Here is a 16,255-nt window from a genome sequence, read left to right on the forward strand (position 1 = left end):
ATGATGGCGAAGAGGATTTACACTGTAAAACTTTGACTCAATCTTATTCTTCTGCTGAACTCGGCATGAAAAACATTTTCTAAATTCAAATTATTTCAGGAAACTTTTATCTCCACGATCTGCGGCTCTCGACTTCCTCCGGCGTCTCCCGTCATCAGTTGTCCACAGTTTCACTTCCTCCTCATTAGTTTTATTTTACTTCAGTGCTGCTTTAGATTTTTGAGCCTTTTCGTCATTTTTACTTCTCGACTTTGTGCAGATTCATATTTTAGATGCGACGAGCGTGGATATCTGTTTTTCCCAGAATCTTTGGAAACGGCTTTGAAAATCAGTTTTTGAGTCTTGAGTAATTTTTCTGTTAGAAATATGTCAACGCTCCGCTCAGGTTGTCTTCCCTTCGTTGAGTCTGCTCCGGATGGTTTTGGGTTTGATTCTTTTCAACGTGAGATGTTTAACAGTTTCTCTGAAGCTTCTCGCTGTGACTCTTCCTCGTTCCTCTGGTTCCTGTGTTGTGCTGGTTTCGCTCTGTGGTATGTCCAGTGTCAGACTCCTGTCCCCCCTCTCCCCTGCCAGGCGCCCCTCTCACCTTTCATGGCCGGGCCCTGGGCTGACCTGAAGTGATTCCAGATGTGGAGATCTTTTTGACCCCCACCTCACCCTCCCTCCCCACCCTCGCCCCCAGGCCGCGGCCAGCCACTCCATCAGGCCTGACAGCGTCCCTCGGACAGCGTCTCTCCTCGCCTGAGCACATGACATACAAGGCAAGCCCCCCCACCACCACCACCACTCCCTCCTCCCCCTCACCCACCCACCCCACCCTCAGCAGCACATCTGGAGCTCATTACAGAGGAGACAGTGAGAGCGAGGGAGGGGCGGGGAGTCTGAGAGCCGAGTGCGAGCGGGAAAGAGAGCGTTTCTTCACCCTTCTCCTCTAAAACATCCAAACCCTTTTTTCTTCCTCTTTCATCCCCTTTTTCTCTTTGTGTTTTTTCTTCTCCTCTCTTGACTTTTGTCCCCCATCCCTTTGCTTTCTCGGCCCTCCCTCTCCGCCTGCAGTGATCTTTGTCCCGCTGTCAGTGCCACATGATCACAAATACTTTATTAATGAGTGGTTTTGGAAAAGAGCTCGGCAGCGAGAGCAGAAAAAAGAGAAGAGACGAGAAGAGAAACCTCTGAGTGAAATACTGCACAGCTGTTAACAGTGTGTGGTTTGGGTGAACAACCAGAAGAATGTCCCGCGATGTGGAGTTTCCACGCAGAGTCAAGTTGACGGAGAGGTTGCACTGTTTGTGTGATTAAGTCACTATTATTACACACTTTTCCTAAACACAGATGCACGACTCTCTCTCTGCTGGGTTGTAAAGGAAACATAATTAACTTCAATCTGCCGTCTCAAGGTTAACGCTGATGACCATGTGGAGCGTTCAGCCATCGCCAACAACTCAGCGTTTCTTCTTCTGCGGGAACCCAGACAATCTGGCTGCTTCCACATGAAGAAGACGGTTTCTTTTCCTGTTTTTGAGAGAATACGTTTTATTTCACAACGTAAACTTCATTTTACTCTGTTCTATCACAACTTGAGTCGTATCCTTGTAGCAGCTCTGAATCGCTCAGTATTAAATTCATATTGGACGTTTGTGCAGCAGTGTTTTTGTCTGGTGCCAGTTGTCGGAGCCAAGAAATAGCAGAAATAGCGTTTTCTTTATGTGGCGAGGCAGAGAGGCAGCTTCAGACAAAGAGCTCGTCAGATCTTCTCACAGCGTCTCGATCCAACTTTTCTGAAGTCAGGATCTGGCTGAAAGAGTTAATCCATAAATCCAAGTGTCGACAATAATCAGCTTTTTCAGTCTGGATACTCAGGGATCAGCATTTTCTGATCAAGATGTTGGAAAAAGATGCTGATTTTATTCAGATTTACTCGTGAGTCTCAGTTGAGGTTTCTACGATCGTTTCTGCCCAGAAGAAAAAAACAAGATTCTGTAGAGAAGGAGAAACATCATTAAAAACGTGGACATCAACACGTGTTAATATCTTAATGTCAAAGAGAGAGGGGGGTGGTTTCTTACGGTCTTTGGTTTACGTGGATGCATCTAAACATCAGAACCTCAGAAGAATATTAACTTCCATTGTTCGTGTCAGCAGCTCCGTGGAAACGCGTCTTTTGTGTAAACGTCGTTGATTTGTCAGGAGAAACTGTCGAGTACGAGTAGAAACTCGGGGGGGGGATACCACAGTGTGATTGACAGCTAGTACCGTCCAATGGGTGCAGGTGACAGGTGTCCTCGAGCTCTAAGTTAGGCTCCACCCCTTATTACCTCTGGCTTCTAAAAACCAAGATGGCGCTGAACAAGATGTTAAAACTGAGGCTTACGAACCAACAGGTGACGTCACAGCCGGGTGAGTCCTGGGCTGAGGATGATGTCCTATAAACCAGTTTGTTTCAAACTGAGACTGAAGGTTTGGAGGTCGGATGATTTAAAGTTTCTTTCTTTTCTCTTATAGCGGCTCAGGATGGTCGAGATCTCTGTGTCAGTGCTTCTCTCTGGTCTCAACTGATATCAGATCAATTACCAGAACATGGAGCTCAAACATTAGTGGATTCCCACAGAGGACGATTCCCACCGAGCCGGACGACCTCTGAAACGTCCTCGCGTGTCACCGAGACGTTGGGATTCACCTCTAGTTGCTCATTTGTTCATTAGAAATTAGCTGGAGGCGTCTCGTCTGGTTTCAACTGTAACTTCCAGTCTTCTGTCAACGTCTCGACATAAAACAACTTGAGTTATAAACAAGTTTACACAGATGATTTAAAGTTTACGACCTCTTTTTAGCGATGTGACATGTTTGTGTGTCATTCACATGAAAACGTCTATTTCAGTTTAGTTTGAGCTCCTTTTGCTCTAAATGACAGAGACTCAAAAGTACAGGATGTCAGGACCTAAAAGTCACTTTCTGTGTTTTCCCACAGTGACAAAGATAGTTCCCCTCTCGTCCTGGAGGTAACTTAATTCCACCGTGATAAACGCTTCTGGCTCAACTTAAAATGGCTGCTGCTGCGAGCGCTCTGGTCCTGGCTGAGGTCCAGCAGGGCAACAACCAAAACAACAATTATGGTGAGTGACATGACGTGAGCTCCCAGACATCATCATCGCTATATAATCATCGCCGGGTTCATACTCCCTCGTGGTGCAGGAACTATTCTGAGTGTTTGGAGCAGTGTGTCGATGTCTTACAGGAAGTCCGGCCCCTTGGAGCAGAACACGTGCACGACCTGGGAAATATGGAGAAGTCTGGACAGCGCAGACATTTGTGACCACAGGGAATTGAACATGAATCATCATCCAACGGCCTCACGGTGCGCCTGTGCTCCGAACTCGTTCTGCCTTCAAACCGCTCTCCTTCGAGAAGCGGTGAAAAGACGGATTTATCTGTCGAGTGTCGGCCATTCCACGAAGAAAATCTGACCTCTGCTCCAACTGTCAGTTTAATAATCAGATGGTTTCCTCAGAGGACGAGTGTGACTCTTCCTCCCTCTGCTGGACACTGACTGTCCTCACAGGCCACCACACAGCACAGTGTCAAAAACAAGTGACTCAAAGATTCCTTCAAAGAATCGAACCATGACACAATAAAACCATAAGAAAACTAATTATCTGCTCAAACCCAAGTCTGTTAACTAAACACCTTTTATTCTAACTAAACTGAATGAGTGAAACCTGTTTCTCTATCGATCTTCCCACGAGACGTTCGACACGTGATGCAGTGGAATGAAGAGATATTAAATGATATCTGAGAGAAATACTTAAATGAATATAAGTCACACATTGGTCCATTTAGTGCCGGTTCTGGAGCTTTCCATCATCATCACAGTTTCCTCTGGTGCCTCCCAGTTGTCATGGAGCTGGATTTATTTCCTCCTGCTGCTCTGAGAACTCACAGATTCACGCAGACAAACGTAAACTTAATAAGAAGGACTTTTTAACAAAGATTTACGTCTTAAATGTCTTTTAATTTGTTCATTTCAGGGGAGACGGCAAACAACCAAAACTAAAACTATGACTAAATCAGTAAATATCTGATTAAACCACAGACGACATGACAGCTCCCAAGAGTGAAGCCAAATCCTCTTGATCGCCTCCTGGTGGCTGGTTGCAGCATAGATCATATACACCCCCCCCCTCCATGTTAGCAAATGGGACATAGATCAAACTAAAAATGAAAAGTAGACGTTAGTTTCTGTCATTTCAGGTCGTTCTGATCTCACTGATGTTTGTTCAAGTGTTTCTGATCAGTTTGGTTTGAATTAGTTATCGATGTTATAAAAATGATTGACAGCTGAGACTGACCCAGGATTGGTTGAGCGCATGTATCCCTCGACACACTGTGTGTGTGTGTGTGTGTGTGTGTGTGTGTGTGTGTGTGTGTGTGTGTGTGTGTGTGTGTGTGTGTGTGTGTGTGTGTGTGTGTGTGTGAGAGAGAGAGAGTCACTATAAGAGAGGGATACAGTTTATGTCTTTTGATCAGGGCCTGAACTTGAGTCTATGAGGAATGTTTCTTTTTCTCCTTTGAAGGCAGTTTGAGTTTTCACTAATAGTTTTGGTTCTGTGTGTGTGTGTGTGTGTGTGTGTGTGTGTGTGTGTGTGTGTGTGTGTGTGTGTGTGTGTGTGTGTGTTTGTTCAGCCTGGTATAAATGGGGGCGAGCTCTGAAATGAATATCATTGTCACATCTCGTGCCAGAGCAAATTCTCTGTCCAAAACGAGCAATTTGGAGCCGACGCCTGCCGTGGAAAATCTGCCTTCAATTTTCCCCCCGCTGGTGGCTGTGCGTGCGCTCACCCCTCCAGTCTCTCTCACACACACACACACACACACACACACACACACACACACACACACACACTGGATAACTGAAACTCTCTCTCTCTCTCTCTCTCTCTCTCTCTCTCTCTCTCTCTCCCTCCCTCCCCCAGTTGGCCTGCAGCAGAGGACCCCTCAGTTTATTTTTTTCTCAATTATCCATTTAGTGTAAGTGGCAGGTGCCTGATGTGCTCCAGCCGAGAGGAAATGTTTGTATTGTCCTTATTTAACAATGATGTTTAAACTAATGCCTGATTAGTAGAGAGAGAGAGAGAGAGAGAGAGAGAGAGAGAGAGAGAAACTCTGACGCTGCTGTTTCTTTGTTTTTCTTCTTCCAGTAATCGACTCCTACCATCACTACTTCTACACACACACACACACACACACACACACACACACACACACACACACACTGAGCTCTTTCCCTGAAGCTGTTTTCAAACATGAACTCCAAAAAAATAGTGTCATGACATTTTATTTCAACAGATAAATTCACTTTTCCATTTTAGCCAAGTGTGAAAACTTTTTTCTGATATTAAGACTTATTTCAAAATAATGTCCAACATTTTAATCCACATTTTAATGTACAAATGTAAAATATTAAACCCAGAATGATCGCACTAAACTGTGTTGAGTTATGTTTAGGTATGAAATTTCGATGAGTGGGTCTTTCTGTGTGTGCTTGGATCACTGGGACTTCTCATCACTGGGACCTTCATCACTGGGACCTTCATCACTGGGACCTTCATCACTGGGACTTCTCATCACTGGGACCTTCATCACTGGGACTTCTCATCACTGGGACCTTCATCACTGGGACCTTTCATCACTGGGACCTTTCTCTAGAATTTCAACAAATCAATAGTTTGTTTTTCAAGTGATGGAACAAACTCAGTGAGAATGAACAGAACCACAGAAATGTTAGTTCAGGATCGGACTTTGTGGTTTCAGAAAAAGTCTGACTTGAAACGTGGAACTTCATTGACCTTGAACTTGTATAAGTGAAAGCCGTCAGCCTGTGGCAGACTCACCATGTGTTTGACTTTAACTGCTCTCTCCTCCCAGGCTGTTAAATCCCCAAACTGCCAGAGCGGAGTCGGGGGACGTCACCTCCGTGTCCTCAGTCGTCGTGGTGACGCCCTGCTCTCAGCCACTCTCTGGACTTGTAGTGGATCCTCCATGTGATCCAGCGTCTGCTCGCTCTGCTGCACATGCACAGGAAAACACCGATGATTTCAGTGCTCATGGAGCGTGATAAACTAAACCAAGCTTCACGGGCAGCCAAGCATCCACAATAAGCTCTGACACAGCAGTTTCCAGCGTCTGTCCGTCTGTCTGCTGGAAATACAACTGTGACTTTCCATCACACAACTTGGAGGAGAGAGTTGAATCTGATCTGAAACAATCCCACGGAAATACAACCAGCGACGATGTCATGGAAGGGATAGTTCACCCAGAAGTGAATATTCACTCATTACCTACTCTCCACTGTGATGGAGGGGGATGAAGTGTTTGAGTGCACAAAACACTTCTGGAGTCTCAGGGGAAAACAGCGTTGCAGCCAAATCCAATACAACTGAAGTAACTGGTGACCGAAGCTCAGACGTAATGAAACAACATAAAAACACAACATGGCTCCATTCTGCTCCTGTGGTGTCATCCAAGTGACTGGAAACGACCTCAGTGACACCAAGTCTTTAGCCTGAATGTCCTCTGTGATCCTCCTGCCTGTTACTGGACCTTTACATCTGAAGAAGGAGTCCCCATTTACCCCCGAGACTCCACACGTGTTCTTCACCCTCCGTCATAGTGGTGAGTAGATAATGAGGAGATTTTCAGTGAACTATCCCTTTAAGCCTCATTTAAACTCCTCAGCAGAGGGATTGTGATCATCAGTCTGAACGGGTGAAGTCCTGCTGACACCTCACGCCCCCCGAGGACCGACTCCTCTTCATCTTTATTCCTCCTGTTGTTGGATTGTTCTGCTGTGGATCTTTTCCTCTGAGTAAATCAGGCGAACACAAATCCTCAGAGACCGAAGGGATGATGGGAGAAAATGAGAGAAACACACAGTGACTCTCACCCGATGTATAATCCTCTTATTAACAAGTCTTCATCAGTTACTGTGACTCCATGTGACTCCATTTTGTCCTAATAACACACTTCATCTTTTACTTTTTCCATCACGGCTGCTGGAAAGGTCTGTGCATCAGAACAGCAAATTTAAATTTGATCAAGTAAAAATAAAAAAAGTTTTTTTATTCATTCTTAAAGAAAATCTCTGACGGTTTGTGACGATGGATCCTCACTGTTCAAGTCTTAGCTTAGCATTTAGCTTAGCATTGAGCCTGGAGTGAGTTCATGGGAACTGCTGCAACTGAAAGTAAATGAAACTTAACATTTACAATTCAAACACATCAGTGACGTTAGCTTGTACGATTCAGCTAATGAAGCAAACAATTAGTGTAAAATGCTAAATTAATGCTAATGTTTGAGCCTTTTCACTGTAACTGGCTTAAATACACGTCATGAACTTTTCTGCTGATTAGATTAAAAATGTCAATACAGCAATGACTCATCTCACATTAATATTTATGTTATGGACCATTGGGGCTTTTATGGTAAAGCATTTATTATAATAGTAAGAATAAATAAATGCAGCCTTGAAGCGTTCGGTTCTGAGCAGCTGTGCAACATGTGTTGGTGATGATGGAACCACCTGTGGGTCGACTGGCCCCCGGATCTGATGGGTTTCAGTGCCAGGCCCGGACGAGCGGCGCGTTTCCTCCAGCGATGAGGTTCTTGATCACTGCATCAGCTCTGAGTGCAGGAATGAACTCATATTAACAGTGGGCTGAAGTGTCCTGACCGCAGGCGGCTCGTCATGCACGATTATGACAAATTCAAACAAACACAGCAGGAAACTGAAGAGAGCAGCAGAGAAATGTCTCTCACCAACACATCCACACACCCAGAAAGCACACACATTCAATGCAAGGACACACAAATCCATATGAGAATGTACTCACACAGACACGCACATTGAGTTCTCCTTAAATAAAACATTAACTAGCTTTAAAACATAGTGTGTGTGTGTGTGTGTCTGTCTGTGTGTGTGTGTGTGTGTGTGTGTGTGTGTGTGTGTGTGTGTGTGTGTGTGTGTGTGTGTCCTCAAGAAAACAAAACCTTCCTTGACAAAATATGCAGATGACAAATAAATAGAAATAGCTGTAGTTCAGCATTTGGCCACCAGGTGACACAGGAGCAGTGTTTGGCACACAGTCATTGAGCAGGGGGGAGGAGCTGAGGGGGAGATGAAAGGAAACTAAAAATAAAGAAGGAAACAAAGGAAGCACTTAAAGGATGTGAGGTCACATGGGACCAGGCAGAAACAGCCACAGCCACAGACACAGATACAGATACAGACACAGACACAGACACAGACACAGAGGTTCAGTGAGGAAACATCTCGACTTAAAGACTTTTCATATGAAGGAAAATGTGAAAACAGAAACATTAAGTCAAATGTCGACATACAGGAGCTTCTGATGTTTAACTGTCTGACTGTAAACATCATAACTAACATGACCACAACTAACATGACCACAACTAACATGACCACAACTAACATGACCTTAACTAACATGACCTTAACTAACATGATCTTAACTGACATGACCTTATAACTATGACCACAACTAACATGATCTTAACTAACATGACCAGAACTAACATGACCATAACTAACATGATCTTAACTAACATGACCATAACTAACATGACCTTAACTAACATGACCATAACTAACATGACCATAACTAACATGACCATAACTAACATGACCATAACTAACATGACCATAACTAACATGACCACAACTAACATGACCATAACTAACATGACCATAACTAACATGACCATAACTAACATGACCATAACTAACATGACCATAACTAACATGACCATAACTAACATGACCATAACTAACATGACCATAACTAACATGACCATAACTAACATGACCTTAACTAACATGACCATAACTAACATGACCACAACTAACATGACCATAACTAACATGACCATAACTAACATGACCTTAACTAACGAGCACAACTAACATGACCTTAACTAACATGACCATAACTAACATGACCTTAACTAACATGACCATAACTAACATGACCGTAACTAACATGACCTTAACGCATGACCCTAACATGACCATAACTAACATGACCACAACTAACATGACCTTAACTAACATGATCTTAACTAACATGACCATAACTAACATGACCACAACTAACATGACCTTAACTAACATGACCATAACTAACATGACCACAACTAACATGATCTTAACTAACATGACCATAACTAACATGACCGTAACTAACATGACCATAACTAACATGACCATAACTAACATGACCATAACTAACATGACCATAACTAACATGCCCACAACTAACATGACCTTAACTAACATGACCATAACTAACATGACCATAACTAACATGACCATAACTAACATGACCCTACAACTAACATGACCTTAACTAGCATGACCATAACTAACATGACCACAACTAGCATGACCATAACTAACATGACCATAACTAACATGACCTTAACTAACATGACCATAACTAACATGACGTAACTAACATGACCATAACTAACATGACCATAACTAACATGACCGTAACTAACATGACCATAACTAACATGACCATAACTAACATGACCATAACTAACATGACCTTAACTACGCGCTATAACTAACATGACCATAACTAACATGACCATAACTAACATGACCATAACTAACATGACCATAACTAACATGACCATAACTAACATGACCATAACTAACATGACCATAACTAACATGACCATAACTAACATGACCATAACTAACATGACCATAACTAACATGACCATAACTAACATGACCATAACTAACATGATCATAACTAACATGACCTTAACTAACATGACCATAACTAACACGACCGTAATTAAACTTATTAAACTTAATAACTGTATTTAATAGCACTTTTCAAAACAGCTGTTACCAAGTTCTTCACAAAATAAAACATCAAAGACAGAAAATGAAACAGTTTAAATTGTCAAATGAAGGAAAAATAAAAAACATTTAAATTGACATCAAAGGAAAAGGATGAAGTAAACTTCAGCTGAAAACAATCGAGACATTTGATTAAAGTTTGTTTTGAGTATTTAACTTATTGATTTGTAATCATATCTGCTGCTGAATAACTTCTATCTTCTTATCAATAAAGTGTAATTTATCTATTTCCCTCTGTGTTTACCTCTGGATGTGCCCCAGGGCAAAGCACTTATCTCTGCAACCCCCATCACGTGGCTCTTTTCCTTTGATGTTTGGGTGCATTTCGCACTGGGGGGGGCACATCTCACGCGTGAAAATTCAGTCTGCGGTTTATTGGGTCGTAGGGGGGGTGAGGGGGGTGAGGGGGGGTGTCTGTGAACCAATGAGCTGTAAGAGGAGCAGCGTGTCTGAGCATCATCATCATCATCCTCCTCCTCTTCATCAGCACCAGCATCTCTCTGCCTCCACCGTCACCGGGAAGCCGCTGACCGGAGGATCCGCGGGGACCGGGCTGCGTGACGCACGGCTCCGTGGAGGATTTACCGGGGACTCGGTGATGTTCGCGGGGGACCGGAGGAGGATGGAGCCGCTGCCTCACGCCCGGAAGTGAGAGGTAATCAGCTGATTCTGCACCGAGAGGAGATCCGTTCGTGTCGTGATGATTCATAAGAGTTTAAATGTTTACATGTTTACATGTTTAAATGTGTGACAGGTTTGATGCTCGTGAGCTGCGGAGTGAAAGGTTACTTATCTCCCAGCATGCTCTCTGTGTGCGTGCGTGTGTGCGTGCGTGGTCCAGTTATTACATATGTTGTACATTTGTTTACACAGTCACATTGTGGGGACCTGGTTAAGGTTAAGATAAGGTTTATATTAAGGTTTGGGCTAAGGTTGGGTTAGGTTAACGTCTGGTTAACGTCTGGTTAACGTCTGTTTAGGTGGGTTTGAGTTATTTCTTGGTTTAAAGTGCAACAGAAGCTGCAGAACAGAACATTGTGCAACAAACAGTACAAGGACATATCGTGTAAGACCCAGAATAATAATAATACAGAATAAAAGATGAATATTGCACCTGCCCTAAAAACACTAAAAGGATAAAACACTAAAAGGATAAAACACTAAAAGGATAAAACACATAAAAGATGAAAACTATAAGTGGCATTAAAACCTAAAAAGCAGAGTGTCCATGGCCGAGTGAACATGTTGGGAAGGATCGTCCTTCATCACCTTCACGGCTGTTTTCACCTTGTTCTCGATAGATGGTGAGTTTGAGGTTTAAGTTAAGTTAAGTTCAGGGTTAAGTTAAGGGTTAGGTAAGGCTCACAGTAACTATGGTTAAGATTAGAGTCTCAATGAATTCAGTGTAAGTCAATGTAATGTCCTTTGAAGTGTGTGTGTGTGTGTGTGTTAAACATGAGTCAGTGTGTAGATGTTGTCAGTCGGTGGCATCTGTCTGTTTGCTGTTCACTATTGATGTATTGATTCCTGAGTGGGGGGTTTATGATGATTTGTCTGAAGGACGTTTTCAATCTGCTCCAGATTCTGTTTAAAGAACTAGAAACACATTAATAAACATAAAACCCTGTCATTTGTTAGATGATCATCAGTAAATAGATTATAGATCATTTAAAGTCACACATTAATATAAATAAAGAGGTTGAGGTTGTTAGAGTATATTAGTCATAACAAGGAAAACGAGGTTCCATCCATACGAGTACATTTTCATTTTAAAATCCAAACAGATGAGAACATCTCATGATCGATGACACTGGGTCACTCAGCTGTTTCCGTCCAGACGCCACAGAACATTTCCCAGAATTCATGAAAACAGCTGAAGTGTCGTCAACGCTTTACATTCACAGCTGGAGGTCGAGTCACGTGACTGATTAGAACCAATCAGGAAGAAGGAGGCTGTTTTTACGAAAGGCTCATTTTGTGTTTGTCCAGATTCAAACTCAACCCTGGAGTTTTCACACTGAAACGAGTTCAGCAGCGCTTCGTCTCCGAAAGCTGGAAAACTCAGGAGTAACTTGGAATCCAGGTGTAACCATAGCAACAGTGATGAGTTTAAAAAAAGCATTCGTTTTCAATGATGCAGGTTTTTAAACATTGCAAAAATCACCAAATATGGAGGTTGATGTGTTGAATACATGACTTTTATATTTCTTTATTTCACATTCTATTTCTGTGTTTACTAAAGAATTTGAATAAGAGGTGACGGTGACTGAGTTATTGATTATTTGTAAAAGAGGCGTGAGGAACATGAGCCTCCGATGGGAGTCGGTGTGATTCTGCTTATTAATAAAAGATTTGAGTGGAAACACATGCAGCTCAGTAATAATAAGCACATGCTCACATTAAACCAAACACAACTCTGTAAATCACATTATGTGTGTTTATGTTTTGCTGCAGAATTTCACAGTGGACTCGTCACGTTTCTGTGAGATTAACGTTCCAGTGTTGGATAAAAGCTCCGACAGACTCTTGGCCTCGTAAACACTCCTCATTGACAGCTCGTACAGTCACAACACAGTTAATTACACAAGTTACACAAGTCACACTGGTCCTGCATCGAATCAGAGCGAGAGCAGAGCCTGGTTCTCCACACATGAAAGGTTTTAAATCTGAAGAACACGAAGCGGCTCCAGGCGAGGTTATGTAAAAAAGCTCCTCCTGTCTTTATCAGCCTCAGCCACAAAATGTGGATCTGCTGAAATCTGTCTCTGATGTCGGCTGCGGTTTCTTAAATCTCCTCCACAACCAGGATCAAAAACTTCAGGGTGAAACATGAAACTGGGAGGAATCACTTCTCTCAAAGAAGCTGTGATTCTCAGACATGTGACCCCCCTGTTATCCTCTGGTTGCTAACTGATCAGAGAACAGCTACGTCTCAACTATCAGGAAAAATGAGCACAAATGTAAAGCTGCTCGGAGAACAACCTGTAAATTGCATCTTCTTATTGGAGAGGCTGTGAGTTAAACTCTGTCAGTTTAATAAGAATCAGTTGCTCTGTGAGGTTTTATGGTTTTTACTCCTCCTGGTAGTGAAGTGTAGGTTAGAGCATGCTTTTATTCTGACAGTGTGAGGTTCAGGTGGAGGAGCAGATGATGGCTGCCATAACACAAGGAAAAGAAAAGGAGTCAGGGAGCAGGAGGAGGAGGAGGAGGTGAGGAGAGGAGGAAGGAAGGGTGGAGGAAAGGTGTGATCAGGGTAATTAAAGAGTGGAGCTGTCAGCAGCACCCCCCTTTCTGCTGTGTTGTCTTCTTCTCTTACTGTAGCTCCGCCCCTCCGTCACCACCTCAGACTGAAATAACAACCTCATCTAGCGCCACTCGATTACATGAATTCAAGCTGTCCCCCCCCCGTGACCCGGCTCAGTAACCAGTGATTACAACTGATTTAATAACACATCCCAGAGATTTTTATCTTCTGTCCAAAGACGACAGAGCACATTCACACACCAGCAACAAGTCAGAAGGATGAGTCAGCAAAGACAAGGGTTCGAACCCCCGAGGTTAAAATCATGTGTTCACCTGACGGCAGCTTCGATGGACCTGAGCCTCATTCTGAAGAAATCAGTAAAAACTCATGGAAACACACAAAAAGACAAATAGAGACAATCTGTAGTAAAAGGTTTGTTCAGATGTTGTGATAAGTTCTGACTCTACAACTCTTAATCAGGTGTTTGTGACACTTTAAGAAACCGGAGTCTGCTCCCGATGCCCCGTCACACATCACAGGACCTGTGAGGAAACTAATCAGTTTCCTCTCTCTGAAACCATCTCACTGTTTTATGAATACAAATAAAGAACAGTGACCATAACTTGGTATTTTATTGACGTGATCAGACTGTTTCCCTCTGGTTTGGTTCAGACCTTCAGACTCGTCAGATCAGTCTGACTCTCCGATCAGAGCACGTCTCAGTTGGTGAAGGATCCGTCTCTCAGGCAGTGAACCTCTGTCTCAGGCTCTGGAAGTGGGACAGTGAAAAGTGACCTGAGCAGTAAATCACAGAGTGAAGACCTGTTGTGGATGATTGCATAACGTGTTTGGCTGAGCAGAGAGAAGTCCAGCCTCCTCCAGACCTGCGGGGCCACATGCCTCCGGCCCTTGGGCCCCTCGGCCCCCGGCCCTCGGGCCCTCTGCCCCTCGGCCCCTCGCCCCTCGCCCCTCGGCCTCGGCCCTGGGCCCCCGGCCCTCGGCCTCGGCCCCTGGGCCCTCGCCTCGGCCCTCGGCCCTCTCCCCTCGGCCCCCGCCCCTCGCCCCTCGGCCCCTCGGCCCCTGGGCCCTCGGCCCTCGGCCCTCGGCCCCTGGGCCCTCTGCCCCTCGGCCCTCGGCCCTGGGCCCTTGGGCCCTGGGCCCTGGGCCCCTCGGCCCTCTGCCCTCGGCCCCGCCGCCCTCGGCCCCCTGGGCCCTCGCCCTCGGCCCTCGGCCCTCTGCCCTCGGCCCTCGCCCGCCCGCCTCGGCCCCGGCCCTCGGCCCTCGGCCCTCTGCCCCTGGGCCCTCGGCCCTCTGCCCCTCTGCCCTCGGCCCTCTGCCCTCTGCCCCTGGGCCTCGGCCCTCGGCCCTCGCCCTGGCCCTGGGCCCTCGGCCCCTGCCCCTCGGCCCCTCGCCCCTCGGCCCCTGGGCCCTCGGCCCCTGGGCCCTCTGCCCCTGGGCCCCTCGGCCCTCTGCCCTCGGCCTCGGCCCTGGGCCCTGGGCCCTCTGCCCCTCGGCCCTCGGCCCTGGGCCCCTCGGCCCCTGGGCCCCTGGGCCCTCTGCCCTCTGCCCTGGGCCCCTCGCCCCTCGGCCCTCAGTGAAGCGGCTGCATGTGTGGAATGTGAGGCAGGTATGTGAGGAAGCCTCCGCTCGGTGGAGCTGGATAAAAGACGGAGGAGACTCCTTGAATTCAAACACTAGCCAACATGCATCTGTTAGTTCAGACTCTGGTTTACACAAAGTCCTCAATCTGGAATGTGTTCTGTCAAATCCCCCGACCTGCAGGGGCTGTTCTCTTTATTCAAACTCTGTAGTTTACTTAAAGGAAACTTTCTGCTCATAGTTTGATAGTTTTGAGTTGTGTGGCAAATAGCGCTGCTCATATCAAATTAGATCTGTCATCAAATTAGAATCTGACGCTGCCACAGTCTGAAAACTGTCCATCGCTGCAGCTCCTCTCTTCAGCCTCTGTCTCAAACACTTGGTTTGGGCTCCTGTAGCTTTAAGGCCCCCTCCTGGAAAAGCCCAGTCTGCTGTGATTGGTCAAGTTTGCTGTTAAAATATTAAAAGGTTTCATAACTCAGGAAAAATAACTTCTCTCTCTCTGTCTGTCTCTCTCTCTCTCCCCCCTCTCTCTCTCCCCCTCTCTCTCTCTCTCTCTCTCTCTCTCTCTCTGTCTGTCTCTCTCTCTCTCTCTCTCTCTCCCTCTCTCTCTCTCTCTGCTGGAATGTGAAGCTGCTCCATGTTTTGTGCTGCAGATCAGTGGATTCATACCTGGTTTTACCTGCTGAAGCCTGTTTCAACATATCCCACACACACCTGCAGGGTGTGTGGGACCACACACACACACACACACACACACACACACACACACACACACACACACACACACACACACACACACACACACACACACACACACACACACACATACGGGTGTCCTGCTCCACCCTTCTTTAAAAAATACCAGAGGCAAACTGTCAATTGAGAGTTCAGTGACTGTTAGTGAGGAATACGTTGGTGTGGTTAGCAAACATTCTGACACACACACAGACACACACACACAGACACACACCTGGGAAGCGTGTGTCGTGCAGCGTGCTGAAACAGATCAGTGTTTCATGCTGAACCAGGCGCTCTGTGTACCTTTGCTCCCCACTGGTGTTTACCTCGTCTCTCGGCTGCGCTCGCTGCCACGTCAAATGACTGCCTGGGTGCTTGGCTCGCTCCAGCGGGAGCCTCGCGGCCGAGCAGCCTGCACTGTGGTCAGTCAGTGAGAAGCACATCTTCAGGGCTGGAGCTGCACAGACGGGATGTCTTCAGGTCTGTGGAGGACGACAGACTGAGGACTCACCTGAGCGTCCAGCAGAACAGATGTTACAGCTGCTTGTCTTTTATTTTTGAACCGTGCAGCTGAACTATGAGTGGATTCCTCTACAGAGGGAGGTAAGGATTCCTGGTGACAGCCTGTGATGAGACGAGGGGTCAGTTGTGTGTCTCTTTGTGTAGCTGCTGGACTGTGGTTGCCTTTGTGTGTGTGTGGTTGTGCGTTGATGAATGTACAC

The 16,255-nt window shown here is 45.5% G+C and overlaps 1 protein-coding gene across 2 annotated transcripts in view; it reads left to right on the forward strand.

The window, feature by feature from the left end:
• Positions 1-10,450: 10,450 nt before the first annotated feature.
• The window catches only part of LOC118121238 (phosphodiesterase 4D interacting protein), a 70,746-nt gene continuing 64,941 nt past the window's right edge, over positions 10,451-16,255 (forward strand). The window contains exon 1 of one of the 2 annotated variants that reach the window (XM_047343100.1): positions 10,451-10,604. Coding sequence is in view for 1 of the 2 variants with exons in the window: in XM_047343099.1 (XP_047199055.1) it covers positions 16,111-16,136 (26 nt within the window). In the remaining variant the exon portion in view is untranslated. Of the gene's footprint in view, positions 10,605-16,095; positions 16,137-16,255 lie in introns of those variants that run through there. The other variant, XM_047343099.1, reaches the window with a different exon arrangement.

This window comes from Hippoglossus stenolepis, chromosome 14, assembly GCF_022539355.2.
Source record: "Hippoglossus stenolepis isolate QCI-W04-F060 chromosome 14, HSTE1.2, whole genome shotgun sequence".
NCBI classification, from domain to species: domain Eukaryota; kingdom Metazoa; phylum Chordata; class Actinopteri; order Pleuronectiformes; family Pleuronectidae; genus Hippoglossus; species Hippoglossus stenolepis.